Genomic DNA, 17,050 nt, shown 5'->3' on the forward strand with positions numbered 1-17,050 from the left:
TTTAATTGATGATTAAATTATTAGTGAAGTTGGACCGTCATTTAGGAGTCATCATACTTTCTAAATTTACTTAATAGATAGAATATAAGATCGGATTATCTATTTCAAAATTAATCGAGTTGTAAGTAAGATGGTAAGATCTGGATATTTATATAAAAAATTCATCAATATTTAAAATATGCTATCGTAATATTTGTGCTTGAATTACTAGTGAGACTGTGATAGGTAGAATACGGGATTGAAGTGTCTACTTATTAATCTGATCGGATTGTAAAATTTAAATATCAGATATAGAAAAGTCATCAATATTTCAGAATTGAGTATTTAAGATTTAGGATTAATAAAAAAATATCAATATTCTCTTTTTCCTACATTGATGTTTTCCATGTCACTTGTCATTTCTTCGTACTTATTTTCTCTTTTTTTAACAGTCCAAAGCATAATGCAACTCGTATCGAGTTGAGATTCTCTATCCCTAAAATGATGTATCCTCATGTTTCTCCATCGATCGGACGGTCATGATAACCTCATGATGTACACTACATCCTTGAGATATGATTTAACTTGTCCGATCGACGAAGGAACATAAGAACACATCATTTTAGGGACAGAGAATCTCAACTCACTCGTTGCAAGAATAGTACGTCTTAATCGCTTATAACTAATTATTTTTAGAGGTGTTTGAAGAAATTTTCTATGCACAGATAAATAGAAGCTCATGCAAATGGTAAATAATTTTAGGCCCATTTTTTATTAGAAAAAATATTTTCTATATTGTACCATAACTAATATTTAAATTTTGAAAATTTTAATTATTTATTGAATGATTTAACGATAAATTAGAAAAACAAATCCTAAATGAAACTTCAACTTTCCATGTCATCGCCATCTTCAAAAACAAAAAACTTTATTTCCACTTTCTGCATACAATTTTGTTTGCTTCAAATTCCTTATGCAAATATTGTTATCTAATTATACCTCATATTTTTCAAATATAAAAAGTCCAAAAATGAGTCTAATTCCTCTTAAATTCAGTACTTTAAATTAGAATTGAGTATATTTTCTATCAAATTGAGTACGATTTTTTTCTTGCTTAATATAATTTCTCCTAAATTCAATACTATTTAAAAAAAATCTAATATATTTTTTATCGAACACTATTTAAAGAGAATTTAGTATATTTTCCATCTAATTGAGGTGGAAAAAGAATGTTTAATTTAATAGAAAATATACCAGATTCTAATTTAATGTGTTGAATTTAAAAGAAATTGTACTCATTTTTGGACTTTGTATATCTAAAAAATATGAGAGACAATTACATAAATGGGTATCCATTATATTTGGTTAGGGAGTAAAAAATTAAGTATGATTTTTTTCTCACTTAATATAATTTCTCTTAAATTCAACATCATTTAAAAAAAATCTAATATATTTTTCATCCAATTGAATATTATTTAAAGGAAATCTATTATAATTTTTATCCAATTGAAATAGTAAAAGAGTACATTCTAATTTAATGTACTGAATTTAAAAAATATATATATTTATTTTTAGATTTTTTATATAAAAAATAAAAAGAATAATTAAATAAATTAATATTCGTTATATTTACTTATAGAGTGAAAATAAAAATCTTTAGTAACAGAGACTACATGCAAAATTTTATTTATCTTCGAGAAATCTTTCTGCTTTCAAGTTAAATTAGGTAGGATCTCTAATTCTACAGCAAAGAAATTCATCTGGATCAAATCTCTAATTTTTATAATATAAAATTAACGCTTTGATATTAAATTGATGAATTTAATATTAAATTGATAGGAATCGTTTTCTATCTAGTAGGGAAATAAAGAAAAGGTCAACTTCGAGGGTTGACCATTCACTTCAATAATAGAATCAATCTCCAATAACTAAATAATTTAATTAATTAATTGAATCATTTTATTATTTTATAAAAGATTACATAATATCTCTTGATATAGATATATAAGAATGTCTTGTCATCATAAATTTAATAATAATTCTAATGACTTATTATAGTAGAAAAGAAAAATTAAATAACAAATCAAAAGAAATAAAAAAAAGATAATAACCTATTCTAAAGAGAAAATTAATTATAGTGACTTATTCTAAAAATATAATATGTAGAAAGGATTGTTTCAATATTTTTATTTATTTGGAAAAAAACATAGATGATCCGATGGGCACATGGTAATTTGACGGTAAATTATAAATCGACTCTATAATTTATTTTTTTTATATATAACCTAAAGTGAGCATAATCATTTATGTTGTCCGAAAGTTAAGAAGACGATTAATTGGGAACGTAGTTCTGGTGTTGACTGGAAAAAAACTCCGCGTTATCCTAGAAAATCAGAAGCGTTAGTGTCGGGTCAAGAAAGAGCTCACCTGAATTGACCCTCCGACACTCAAGTCAATCCTTGATTCAGTCGAGAAGAATAGTAGAAATGAACAGTAGCAGAGAGCGTGTAGAATAATGAAGCATCACATACCTCTGTCTGTAGGTGGAGACCCCCTTTTATAGTATACTGTAGTGTATGTGCATGCATCCTAAATCATGTTCACGCTTTCTAAACTTCCTAAGAAAAAACAAGTCGAAAAATATCTCTGACATCTTTTTTTTAATTGAGCACATAAATTTTGATATGACAAACTAAAAGCTTCTAAAGTACGATTTACCTGCAGGACATTCTCCGTTGTCGGCGACACAAGCTTTCAAAAGAGTACGAAAAATGTATATGTGGGTTCCACTCTCGGCCACCTAGGAGTCATTCAGTCTATAGACGTCACCAATTTGATCGTCCTGAAATAGAAAGACATTCTTGCAATTTTTGTAATGTTAGAAAAGCTCGAACATATATGTTTTTTTAAAATCTTTTATATGAACAAATAGAAAAAGTTGGTGCATTTTTTAAAAAAAAAATTGTAAATCCATTTCCTCTTTTGTCTAAAATAAAAACACGTCGTTTGATGATGAAGAAATATCTTAATAACAAAATAAAATTTTTAAAGGAACATTTTAATATTTTTGAAAGTGACTTGAAGTCATCTTCAAGAAACACATCAATAATAACAATCAGGAAAGCAACAAGGATGAGGACAGGATGAAGATTGAAGAGGACCTCAAATGCTTTCTTCCCCGAAAACATCAAGGATGACAAAGACGCGACAAAGACAGGATGACGATGACGCAACGAAGACGACAGCGAGAACATTTCTATGCAAGGCTATATCACATATAGCTTCCTTCCGGAAAATACTTGGAACTTAATAAGATTATTACAATAGGTACTTCTATGTGAGACTATATCACTTGTACCTTCTGCAAGAAATTTTGAAACAAATGGATGTGCCAAACAAGCGGGGTTTTCGGTTGAAAAGTCACTGGCAAGTTGCTATGAAATCTCACAAACAACTTTGGATGACAGATAACCGTTTGTCATCGACTTCTAAACCCCGCAGCCAAAGCCGAAACAGATGTGTCAAGTAGCACAGAAAGAGCACAATTCATGTAGCACCAAGGACCACTGTATTTGCCAATACTCGATACAGTTGGTTTATTATGTGTTGACAGAAAAGATTACATGATCAAAGTATTTGGAAACAAAATTAACATCCAACAACCCTTTTCGTTTTCGGGTTACTCATCTAAACTTCTCTTATCAGATGGTAATGGACCAGCATTTGCCCTAGTTTTTTAGTACAAGATAAAAAGCTCAATAGAGAATGAATGAACTCGAGCGTCGAGCATAAAACATAGACACGAAAAGATTTAAGTCATCGTTCCACTGAACAAGGCTTCTAAAGGTTCGACTACTTCACTCCATAACAGCAACACCACCAGCAGCTTTTATCTTCTCTATGATGTCGTTGGCCTCCTCCTTCGTGACGCCTTGCTTCAATATGGCAGGTGCCTTCTCCACCAAATCTTTAGCCTCCTTTAGACCAAGATTGGTAAATGCCCTGACCTCCTTGATCACCTTAATCTTTGAAGCGGCATCAAACTTCTCCAATTTAACATCAAATGCTGTTTTTTCTTCTTTCTTCTCTTCGGCTTTTTTGGCACCAGCTCCCGAGTGAGCTCCAAAGCTGAAACCCTGAGAAGATATGGAATGAAGCGCAGGTTGATTTAGCCGCAGATGGAGGGTAGGTCCAATCTGTTTAAGTTCCTCCGGAGGAAGGGCAGCAATTCGATCAGCAAGCTGCAAAACTTTCTCAGATGGAGGAGCCTTTGGACCAAAAGGTTCGTAGACTGCTGGATACTTGTAGCGTTTTGGTTTAGAATTGGTCTCTCCGGCAGCAACATCACTGAAGAGGCGATCCCAAGATGATAATGCAGCTCGTTTAGACAAATTTGAAGAGTAACGGAGACATTTCACCCCCGTGATCAGCCTCATCGTAACGTTGGTATCAAAACCTTGCAGAAAGTTCATGTTTTTAAGACTCAAATAATACTACTACTTGATCTATGAAAACAGGTGAGCATTCTCCAAGTAGACAAAGAAACACATCGAATGAAATTTCTAAGAAACATTGGTCATCAAAGAATAAATGAGGCATTTCCCACCTGTAATCAACCTTATGATGATCCTTTTTATCAAAATTTTGCAGAAAGTTGAGGTTTTTAAGACTCTCGATTACTACTACTTGATCTATGCAAACAGTTTAGTATTCTCCATATATTGGTTTGAAATTGATATCAAATGAACTTTCGAAGTAACATCATCATTCAAATTACACCCAAAGAAAACTAAGAAACATCGCGAGAGCATGTCGATGTCGTCCAGCGAACAAGTTGTGGTATATTACCAACTAAAAATCGAATGGACGAAATCGACACAGATATGTAGTTACTTACTCAATGAGACGGCCGGGGAGGATTGTAGATGCCGGGATCCAACTGAGATCGACGAGATTAAGCGGGCGGATGGAGGAAGGGGAGGGAAGGAGGCGACTCCTGATTTGGGAGGGTTTTTAGGGTTTGATAGAAGAGGAACACAAGTTCGTACATTAAACCGTCGGATCGGTTACCTAAAAACCTAATAAGAATAATATTTACTTCAGCAATTTATCAAAGGGCGCACGTGAAAATCTAAATTTACCAAAAAATATACACTATTTTGATATTTATCAAAGAGCGCACTTTTTAAAAGCATTTCCTATTTTACCCTTTTGATAATTTGATTTTTTCTACTGTTTTTCTTTTCTTCACTATATTTCTCTCTCTTCTATCGACAGAAGATAGGAATAACATTAGTCAATTTTTAATCACATTTTAATACATTTGAAGAAGCCAAAATAAATAAAGGACACCATATTTGGACTCCTTGCAATTTTAGAAATCCATAAGAATTGAAATGGGTGCAATCGGAGCTTTCTAGGTCGATCAGTGGATTTCGGTCAAAACCCACTGATGGACCTAGAGAGCTCCGATTGCACTCATTTCAGTTTCTATGAATTTCTAAAATTGCAAGGAGTTCAAATATGATGTACATTATTTATTTTAACTTTTTATAGATGTTAACAAGCAAAATCAAAGAATCGGCATAAAAGCCCACGTTGGGTCTGATATGGAATCATATTAGGCCCAATGTGGGCCTGATATCATTCCATATCAGGCCCAACGTGGACCTAATATCATTCCATATCAGGCCCATGTTGGGCCTGATTTGAGTCCATATCAGGCCCAATGTGAGTTTTTTTATCGATTCTTTAATTTTACTTGTTAACATCTATAAAAGCCAAAATAAATAATGGACACCATATTTGAACTCCTTGCAATTTTAGAAATCCATAGAAACTGAAATGGGTGCAATCGGAGCTCTCTAGGTCCATAAGTGGATTTTGACCGAAACCCACTAATCGACCTAGAAAGCTCCGATTACACTCATTTCAGTTCCTGTGGATTTCTAAAATTGCAAGGAGTCCAAATATGGTGTTCATTATTATTTTTGGCATTCCTAGTGGTGAAGCAGAGGTTTTAAAAAACCCTAAATCTATCTTTATTTCTTTTTTTCCTTTTTTTTGTTTAGACCTGATATGAAGAGATATCATGCCCACGTTGGGCCTGATATCTCCCCATATCAGGCCCAATGTGGGCTTGATATGGGAGATATCAGGCCTATTAACAACAAAAAAAAATAAAAAAAATAAAAAAAATAAAAAATAAAGAATAAAGAGAGATTTAGGGTTTTCAAAACCTCTAGTCCACCACTAGGAGTGCCAAAAATAATAATGGACACCATATTTAGACTCCTTGCAATTTTAGAAATCCACAGGAACTGAAATGAGTGCAATCGGAGCTTTCTAGGTCGATCAGTGGGTTTCGGTCAAAACCCACTGATGGACCGAGAGAGCTCCGATTGCACTCATTTCAGTTTCTATGGATTTCTAAAATTGCAATGAGTTCAAATATGGTGTCCATTATTTATTTTGGCTTTTTATAGATGTTAACAAGCAAAATCAAAGAATCAGCAAAAAAAACCCACATTGGGCCTGAATGGACTCAAATCAGGCCCAACGTGGGCATGATATGGAATGATATCAGGCCCAACATGGGCTTTTATGCCGATTTTTTGATTTTGCTTGTTAACATCTATAAAAAGTCAAAATAAATAATGGACACCATATTTGAACTCCTTGCAATTTTAGAAATCCATAGAAACTGAAATGGGTGCAATCGGAGCTCTCTAGGTTCATCAGTGGATTTTGACCGAAACCCACTGATCGACCTAGAAAGCTCCGATTGCACTCATTTCAGTTCCTGTGGATTTCTAAAATTGCAAGGAGTCCAAATATCATTCCTAGTGGTGGACCAGAGGTTTTGAAAAACTCTAAATCTCTTTTTTTTTTTGTTTAGGCCTGATATGAAGAGATATCATGCCCGCGTTGGGCCTGATATCTCTTCATATCAGGCCCAATGTGGGCCTAATATCTCCCTATATCAGACCCAATGTGGGCCTGATATGGGAGATATCAGGCCTAGTAACAACAAAAAATAAAAAAATAAAAAAAAATAAAGAGAGATTTAGGATTTTTTAAAACCTCTGGTTCACCACTAGGAATGCCAAAAATAATAATGGACACCATATTTGGACTCCTTGCAATTTTAGAAATCCACAGGAACTGAAATGTGTGCAATCGGAGCTTTCTAGGTCGATCAGTGGGTTTCGGTCAAAACCCACTGATGGACTTAGAGAGCTCCGATTGCACCCATTTCAATTTCTATGGATTTCTAAAATTGCAAGGAGTTCAAATATGGTGTCCATTATTTATTTTGACTTTTTATAGATATTAACAAGTAAAATTAAAGAATCGGCAAAAAAACCCACATTGGGCCTGATATGGACTCAAATCAGGCCCAACGTGGGCCTGATATGGAATGATATCAGACCCACGTTGGACCTGATATGATTCCATATCAGGCCTAACGTGGACTTTTATGTCGATTCTTTGATTTTGCTTGTTAACATCTATAAAAAGTCAAAATAAATAATGTGCATCATATTTGAACTCCTTGAAATTTTAGAAATCCATAGAAACTGAAATGAGTGCAATCGGAGCTCTCTAGGTCCATCAGTGGGTTTTGACCGAAATCCACTGATCGACCTATAAAGCTCCAATTGCACCCATTTCAGTTCCTGTGGATTTATAAAATTACAAGGAGCCTAAATATGGTGTCCATTATTTATTTTGACTTCTTCAAATGTATTAAAATGTGATTAAAAATTGACTAATGTTATTCCTATCTTCTGTCGATAGAAAAGAAAGAGAAGAGAGAGAAATATAGTGAAGAAAAGAAAAACAGTAAAAAAAGTCAAATTATCAGGAGGGTAAAATAGGAAATGTTTTTAAAAAAGTGCGCTCTTTGATAAATACCAAAGTAGTGTACGCTTTTTGGTAAATTTAGATTTCCACATGCCCTTTGGTAAATTACCGTGTTTACTTAGTAATAGCAATTGCAACCTGTAACTCGATTGTTAAGATTTTATGATTCTGATCAGAACGTCAGCAGTTCGAATTCTAGCTCACTATACTTTAATTACTTAAGATTTTTTTTTATGTTTAAATGATTTTATATTAAATTTATAAATATATATAATTATTCTTTATCAAATGCAGAACAATATTTAATTATATCTTTATCAAAGTAACCGAAAACAATTAAACAAGTCAAGTTTTTGTTTTGCTCCAAGATGACTTAAAAATTTGTATTATTATTAATTATTACTGCAGTATAGACATGATAAATCACATTCCACATGAACAAGTTTATTCTAACGATATAGAAAATCAACGTCATAGGTTTATCATATAAAACATTAATCCATTTATTAAGGCTCATTTATTTTTTCATAAACAAATATTTTTATTTTACTTGGTGTAATATTTTTTTTATAACTATATATTCATATAATTACTCCCACAGCCTCCTCTTATGAATCCTCTTCCCATTGCCTTTCTGTACAAACCTTGATGTATGAGTGACCTTAACGTCATGCAGCACATCTCCATGCCTGTGAAGCCTCCTTGGTTCCTCGCCATTGACGCGTACAGAGTGCTGACTAATCCCGACTCTCACCCGGTGACTCCTCGCCCTCAAAGATCTCTCCAGTTGAATCCTTCGTCGTTCCCTTGATCTCCGAGAAAGAGATCTGGCAAATCTAACTGACCTTGGTGTATGCACGTATGATATGCTCTCGTCTGATCCAACTCCGCTCGAACTCAGTTCGTAAACTTCCATCCTCCTCCGACGATCTTCTTTGGCATTCTTCAACTTAAACCACACAAACATGCAGCCATACTCACAAGACGAGTAGCAAGACATTAAGCATTGCCAGAGCATCCTGCAACCTCCCTTGCAAACGCATTGCCAACATCCGATTTTGTAGAGCACGTAGACAAACAGCAGCACTGGATCGGGGTCGCATGGGTGAGAAGGATAGCATTGGGGGATATAATTTTATCGCAAAATAGTGTAGGCACAAGCACTTACCAGCATAAAGGAGAGCAAGAACTGCAACCATCTTCACAAGATTGGCAACACAGAAATTTTCGATGTAGCACAAAAGATCCCATGTCGGTTCGCATACTGAGCTGATATCAGTTTTTGGAAATCAGATAAAGAAATAGCACGAGAAAAAATATACTACATCCTACTGAAAGTGTTAATAACCTTCTAAAAACATTTACAAAAAAAAATCTTTGATGATCAAAAGTGTATTTTTGATGATCAAACAAAAGCAAATTTGAATATTAAAAAGTAATCTGTGAAGAATTTGGACCAACACTTTGGCATCCATTCCCAACTTAAGAAACAAAAGTTTAGCATTATGTTAGAGAGGAAAAGAATTCAAGTCATAGCATAATATCTTGTTCAAAACCTACTTATTGGCTTTGCCATGAGGAAGCTAAATATGGGAATAGCAAGGCATACGATACTAGCGATGAGGTACCGATGATTTAGGATTTTCAATACTTAGTAACGTAAATAAACAAATTCTGGTTAGGATGTCAATTGAGTGTTAAGGGAGGGTGAAAAACAAGTGAAAGTTGAATATTGTGTTAAATATAGCAAATGGCACCAGTAGCTAGCACTTTTTGTTACCTGCACGATTTGCCAGAGAGAAAATCTAATGGAGCTCCAAATATGTCGCCAATGACATTGATAAACCCAGATGTTACTGAACTGACAACATTCCCCATTGATTCAACTTCACTTGCATTTAACACTGTTTTGTCCAAAGATCACTGTCCTATTGATTTCCTTGCTAAATTTCCCTGCAAGGCATGAAATTGGAGATAAATCCCGAGCAAGGCATAGACGTAACACAAATAGCATTCATTTAGGTTAGTAGTGTTGGGGATTCAGTCAGACTGGGGAAGAGGGAGACCAAAACAAACCAATGAACCTAGCCGAAGCCAGGTTGGGCATCCAAGCCATGGCACATTGGTCAGACAATGTCCACAGTCTTACCTAAGCATACAAGACCTCTGTTAAACAACCAACTCGATACCTGATGCCCAAAGGTGGAATAATAGGGGCACCTCTTCTAGACAAAGACATCTGCAACCTTAAGCATACTTCATTGACCAAGCACTGATAATCAACTAACATGTCACCATCAACGTGATCCATCATATTTGCAAATAATGTACTCATTGCATCACATTTTAATGCCCTGGATAGAAGAAAGCTCTAGTGATTCATGCCTCAGCATAGCCTACGACTAACATAGAGGACAACCCAACCTTACTAATAAAAGCCTATAAGAGCCTGGTAATACACATGTTCAAGGGATCAAACACTGAAGGTATAAAACTGATGTCATTTTGATGCATGCACTTTCTGGATCTCCTCAACTCATATTGACTTGAGCATAGGGTCTGTGCTAGGAATCTCCAACGTTGGGATTTTTTGCAGGAGTCGATGACAACATTCAGATGCACATGCCTAACCCTGCTCCTTCTGAATATATATATCCATCTTGGCTTGCCAACTTAAGTCAGCCCCTCTGAGGCTGAGGACATTTCCTAATCGATCAATGGAAGAAACAGTTTAAGAAGTAATTGGGAGAGAAGGGGATTTGTATCAGTTAAGTTTAGAACCCTAGTATTGAACTTTCCCCCTTTTCCTCCCTTTCAGATGTTGAGCCGGAGGAGGTTTAACTGGTGCTTCACAGTTTTGATTTTAAGATTTCCATTTCAACATTGAGTTTGACAGAATATTTGGATCATTCATCAATTAATGAACCAATATTTGGACCAGGCTTCCGTTTCTCACCTCCACTTCTGCTCAAATCTTAGTGGAGTCAACAAGATCAATCAGATAGCAAGTGCTTCCTCCCGTTCAAGAAATCTAGGGTTTCAACCATGGCTTCCACGAATCCTGTTGATCCGAAGTCCAGCAATAATGAATCCAAAGGATCAACATACAGTACTGCCGATATGATGGCATTCTTACAAAACCTTCTGGTGCAGATGCAGATCAGGTTCCAGGTGATGTCTAAGGACATAGTTGAACAGATAGATGAGATGGGAAGCAAGATTGATGAACTGGAAAAGAGCATTAGTGGCCTCAAAACTGAGATGGACACGGAACCCAAAGTGAAGTCGAATCCGGAGCCACAATGACAGATTGATGACATTGTCTGAATCAGGTCTACAGAAACACACTGCACCTGTCTTACTGAATCATCTTTGTGAGTTCATGGGAGGGATGTTTTTTTGTGTGTGCGAATCTAATTTCAGGTGTTTTCAAGATGACCTCCATGCCAGAACTAGAGAAAAGCTTGTCGATCAATAGTTCTATTCATCCACTGGTCGACGTAACCTTTAAGAATAGGGTTTCCTCAAATACCATCAGGCATCCACTTAATAATTCATATGCTCCATTGTCAGAATTTTTCGCACTGATAGAAAATTACTTACAAAAAGAGTGTAATTTGATATCAGATGAACTTCCTAAGTAACATCACCATTACAACCACACCCAAAGAAACCCAAGACACATCACGAGGGCATACATCATCCAGCAAACAAGTTCTTGCATATTACCAACCAAAAATCGAATAGATGAAATCGATACAGATATGGATTCACTTACTCAATGAGACGGCCGGAGAGGATCGGAGATGCGGCGATCCAACCGAGATGGACGAGATTAAGCAGGCGGATCGATCGAGGAAGGGGAGGCAAGGAGGCGACTTCAGATCCGGGGGCGGGTCTAGGGTTCGAACGAAGGGGAGGAAGAACACACGCACACAACGACTACTCACGATGAAACGATATTTCAATATACGAGTTAGTTTCCTTTTTCAGTTCGGACAGTTACTTTAAAATAAAATTAATCATGTCATGAACGGATCTTAAAGCAGGCGTTTTGTCTTTTAGGCGTTGTCGATTTGTTACACTTTTCCGCGTTTGGTAAACAAACCTTTTATTTCTATCCTCCACACTAAACAGTCGCTGTGCAAGGAAAAAATAGCCAGAGAGGCCCAAAGGCATCTGTTACATCAGGAGCTCTCGTCGTATTCCCTGCGACGGAACTGCCCAAGTTGAGCGAGCTGCAATTATCAGCATGAGATTAAACAAGGTTATTCCAATGGCGAGCGTCAGCGGCAGTCTCCAATCTGGCAATCTCCATCCACTGGCACGCCTCGTTGACCTCCCTAATTCTCTTCGCCTGTCCTTGCCCACCCGCAGGAGATCCGACATGGCCAGGAAGAGGCGGTGCCCACGCGACCAACTGGGCCCAGACCAGACCATGAAGAGGATGAAGCCGGCGAGGAAGAGCAAAGGCGAGGAGGTGGAGGTGGAGGTGGAGGAGGAGGAGGACAAGAGCCGTGGCCGGAGACAAGGGTGGTCGGATGTTAGGATGGCACTGGAAGAGCTCTCCCTGTTCAAGCTCGAGGAGAGCAAGGTCTCCGCCATGCCTCTTCTCGCTGCCTCCAATCTGCTCCTGCATCTCCTCGGTCTGCTGCGTCTCTTTTCTAGTTAATGTGTTTGAATCTTGGAGAGGAAAAAGGGGGATCTGATAAAGAAATTTTGGTGAAAGAGTTTTTTTTCCCCCCTCGTTTTTAGAATTTTTCTTCTGTTTCTTTGATTCTGCAGATAAGATTGGTCCTACGATGCTGGTGCTGAGGCTGGATATACAGAGGAATGTTCAGGTGATGAAACTTCATTTTCAGGCGTTTTAGTATTAATTATTTGCATCTTGCAGCTGAAGTTTTTGCTTCTGAATCCATAGTTTCTGCTTGGTTCTTCAGTTTTTGCTTCACAAAATGAACTTGTCTAAATAATCAAGTTAATTCCCCAAACCTGTGAAGATTTCAGGGTAAAATTGCATGAACCTTTATGGTATATGGAGAAATGTTGAGGTATTGAAACTTTTCAGGCATTTTTAATATTTTTTTTCTTGCAGCTGAAATGTTTGTTTATCAGTTCATAGTTTGTATTTGATTCTTGAACTTTTTCTTCACAAGGTGAACTTGTGTCAACAATCTATTTAATTTTCCCAACTTGTAAAGATTTAGGGTAAATTACTTGAATCTTCATGAATTAAGGTGATTTTTTCATGTTTATGGTGATTACTTAAAAAAGGAAGCATTTATTTTAATATATTTTTGCCTATTAGCCAAGTTGGTTCAACATGATCTGATTCCCTTTAACAAATTTGAGTTATGGTTTCGACCATGAAGTTCAACCATGGACCATAAATTTAAGAGAAGTGATGATTTTGATATTTTGAGTGAAAGTGGATGAACCTATCAATATATTATTTCTAATACATATGTGTAAATAGCTGACGCCATTGCCAGCCCCCCTCAGGCTGGTCGTTACAAGCATTCATCCTTCTTAGATCACAATGATATGTCAATCTCTAACGGTGTTCCAGTAATGCTTCGATTAGGTGATGAACGAGTTCAATGGAATGTTTAATCCTTACGTTTATTTCTGATGAACTTTGATAGACCAACTATTCCGATGGTTGTTTGTGAGATGAATCTGGAATACTAATCCTCACGAAGTTGTTAGTCTCCCCATACTTTGTTATATGTTTATACGTTGAAACTATTATTCTAAGATACATCACTATTTTGTATCAAAAAATAGATAGATCATAAATTTTACTGAAATCATCAAAAATTTTGTTCAGAGAGTGGAAGAGGTATTCATGTTGGATCCAAACATGAATACAAGTTTAATCGAGATAGTGAAGAAAGAAGTAGGTGAGGGCACTTCAAGAAAAGCTGGAAGCTGTTCAAAAGCTATTCTTTGGCTCACCAGGTACAGCCACAGAAATGGATTCAATTTTTGTGAACAAAAAAAGAGATTAAGCTCAAATAAGTATCTAACTAGTATTTCTTTTTCTTGATGATTAATTAGGTCTATAGTTTTCGGTTTAACTTTGTTCCAAAAGTTGGACAAGAACCCTGAATTAAAACTTGAGCAAGTAGTGGAAGAAGCATACAGTGAGGTTTTGAAGCCATGTCATGGTTGGATCTCGTCTGCTGCTTACAAGGTAGCTATTTATCCTGTGTCGGTTGATATGTAAGGTCAATGATTCCTTTGCCTCAGGATGCTGCTAACTGGAGTTTGAAAATTGACAGATAGCTTTAAAACTGGTTCCAGAGAGGGAAACCTTAATCAGATTGCTCATGGGTCAAGAGCAGGATTATGAAGCTCTGAAACAAGACATCAAGAGCTATGTGTCAGTGATTCAGCCACTTTTGGATGAAATATGTGCCCTCTTGGTCAGTGAAATCCTTCTGAAAATCACTTCATTTTCTGTAAATTGTGTTGTTCACATAGTTGGATTGATCACAGTAATGTGTTTTGTGATGAATTGCTGCAGAGGACTTATCATTTGGATAAACTGAAGTCTACATGATGACCTGCCATTCTCTCTGCACTCCTTGTAGATAATGTGAAAGGAAAATTGTACAGACACTGCTTTACTGCATGTTTACTCTGTTTTGTCTCTTGTTTTTGTTGAATAAGAGGGACAAGATAGAATGGGCTTGTTTAAGAGGTTGGGGAGTTCATGGAAAGAAGAAAGAGATAATATATTTTGGATGTTTGTGTATGTAAAGTTTTTCATCTGTGTAAAATATTTTGTGGAGAATTTTTTATAGGAAAAAATTTGTATGTAAAGGTCTCTTCTTTCTATTATTCTCTTATAGTTTTCGGTCAGAAGGTGGACTTAAACCCTATAATTATGTAGTAGGAGAAAATCTTATTTAAATAGTTTACTCCTTGTGTAATATTAGTAGAGATGAAGATATTAAAATGGATAAGCATACATATAAGGTCGTATAAAAAAAAACGTTAGGGAAAAAAATCAGTTGGAGTAAAAACTCTCAGAAAATACAAATATACATACTGACATAGTCTACTCCAGATATAATTTAAAAAAAAAAATAATTTAAATCTACATTTCAAATTTTGGCCTTGACAGAACATCTGGACCATTGATAGGCATGGTGCAACCAACGATCATAATTATTATGGAATTACTATTTCAATTTAAACCTGTCAGTGATGGTCAAGTCATCATGACAGACGACAATTTCTTTCCTATCGGAATGGAGGAATATAAATATATATATATATATATATATATATATATATATATAAAGAGTAAAAATTTAAAAAGTTAATATATTTAATCATATCATCACGGTATTGTGACTATCTACTTTATTTCTGCACTTCATTATTACTGTACTTTTCTTTTACTATTTACTATTAACTATTACTATTTACTGTCAAGTTATTTTTATTTACTGTTAATCTATTTCTGTTACTGTTTACTGTTAATCTACTTCTGTTACTATTTACTGTTAATCTACTTCTTTTTTAACTTTCGTAAAAAAAAAATTTGGTATCAGAGCCTCAAGACCCTTTAGGATTCTATAATTTATGAACAAACTACAATTTAGAAACACTCATTACAAAGAAGTTATTGAGTTTTCCCAACAATTTGCTAAAAGTAAAGAAACTGGTTACAGTAACGTCTCACTAGTAAATCAAGTCGACCAAGTACTAGTACAACAATATAACACCATACTAGCACTACTTACTTCTTTACATTATAGGCTTACGGTATTGGAAACTCAACTACTTACTCTCGAAAATCATATCTATAAAGATACTCACACAAGTAATCTAAAAGAAACTCTTGAAAGTATTAACAAAGACCTTAGTAAATTGTCTTTAGGAAAAACAGTTACCCGACAACAACCTACTACTTATAAATTTCTTACTTATAAGACTCAAGATATCATTTCAAATGGATCTACGAACAAAGAAACAAACTGAAAGTTTTTCTGGATTATCACAAACTTTAAGACAACCAAATAAAAACTTATCCATAATACCCAGGAGGTCCTCAACAAATATTGCTACTTATCAATTAGAAGAACTTATAGACATAGAACATAATTTAGACACTTTTTCTAACGAACAATTAAATACCTTAAACCCAAAAAAAAAAAATATAATCAAGGACTATTATCCTTCTCTACAACACTTTATAGACATCACAGAACACAACCACTTCATCTACCAGATGGAGGTGAAGAAAGATTTACACTCATGATAGAAGAATCGGCAAGAACACTTTTACAAAGAAAACATCACTACATACATCTAGGACTAATAGTGTTTGGACTAAGAGAACTTACTAGAAAAAGTATAGGAGCTAAAGTATTTTTAGTCCTTTATGACTCAAGATTTTCTGACAATGATAAGGCAATTATTGGACTCATTGAAGTAGATATAAATAGCAATTTAGGAATTACCTATTTCTGTCCAAACTTCAATATGACAATCCCGGACTTTATAGAACATATTAAAATTTCAGTACAAGCCAGAGGGTATGGAGACTTTCAAAGACATAATATTCAAATAGACATAATCTTTCTAGGAAAAACCATGACAAATATTAACAATAGTTTTAAAGTTCAAATTACTAATGTTATTGAAACCCTTACGACAAAAGACATTTATTTCCTCAAACCTAAGGACTTCTCATCAACATTACTTGCAGGATTGGATTGGACTCTTAATTTAGAATTAAACAATAAACTACAAACCTTACAACCAACAGAATCCATTATTTATAAAGATAGACATGGAAGCTCTATAGTAAGATTTCATAACTATAAACCTTCAACATCACAAGAAGAAGATAATGAAGAAACTCAAACTAATATGAATTTAATGAACATTGAATATAGCATACTGGACACTCCTATAAGCAATAATGCGGAAAGTAATTATTTATTTTATGACGATCTAAATGAATATGTTTACATTCCATTTGAAATAACCATCTATTTCACTAAAGAAGATTTAAAAGAATTAGAAACTTTTGACCTTTTACACCATAAATTAGAGCCTGACTGGATGTTATATTTCAACGAAGAGCATAACATAATTGCTAAAAAATAAGATTATTTCTCAACAGTAAATCTAATTAATCCAGCCGAATCTAGTAGCACTAGTAACTTCAGACCACAACCGCTAC

At 35.0% G+C, this 17,050-nt stretch overlaps 3 protein-coding genes across 3 annotated transcripts; 1 reads left to right on the forward strand and 2 right to left on the reverse strand.

Annotated features, from left to right (window-relative positions):
- Positions 1-3,530: 3,530 nt before the first annotated feature.
- Positions 3,531-5,028, reverse strand: LOC121968054 (50S ribosomal protein L7/L12-like). Its single transcript, XM_042518574.1, has 2 exons — positions 4,877-5,028; positions 3,531-4,435 (listed from the first exon to the last, which is right to left on the reverse strand). Exon 2 carries the CDS (start codon positions 4,413-4,415, stop codon positions 3,837-3,839), a length of 579 nt encoding a protein of 192 aa, XP_042374508.1. The 5' UTR covers positions 4,416-4,435; positions 4,877-5,028; the 3' UTR covers positions 3,531-3,836.
- A 3,310-nt stretch (positions 5,029-8,338) lies between these two features.
- On the reverse strand, positions 8,339-11,801 carry LOC121968055. Its single transcript, XM_042518575.1, has 4 exons — positions 11,624-11,801; positions 9,626-9,798; positions 9,014-9,114; positions 8,339-8,931 (listed from the first exon to the last, which is right to left on the reverse strand). The coding sequence occupies exons 2-4, from the start codon at positions 9,721-9,723 to the stop codon at positions 8,435-8,437; spliced, it is 696 nt and encodes a 231-aa protein (XP_042374509.1). The 5' UTR covers positions 9,724-9,798; positions 11,624-11,801; the 3' UTR covers positions 8,339-8,434.
- Positions 11,802-11,990: 189 nt separating this feature from the next.
- Positions 11,991-14,673, forward strand: LOC122055767 (glycolipid transfer protein 3-like). The gene is made up of 6 exons (XM_042617378.1): positions 11,991-12,491; positions 12,631-12,686; positions 13,676-13,806; positions 13,906-14,041; positions 14,130-14,273; positions 14,375-14,673. Exons 1-6 carry the CDS (start codon positions 12,098-12,100, stop codon positions 14,408-14,410), a joined length of 897 nt encoding a protein of 298 aa, XP_042473312.1. The 5' UTR covers positions 11,991-12,097; the 3' UTR covers positions 14,411-14,673.
- Positions 14,674-17,050: the final 2,377 nt, after the last annotated feature.

This window comes from Zingiber officinale, chromosome 3B (genome assembly GCF_018446385.1).
Source record: "Zingiber officinale cultivar Zhangliang chromosome 3B, Zo_v1.1, whole genome shotgun sequence".
Classification (NCBI taxonomy): Eukaryota; Viridiplantae; Streptophyta; class Magnoliopsida; order Zingiberales; family Zingiberaceae; genus Zingiber; species Zingiber officinale.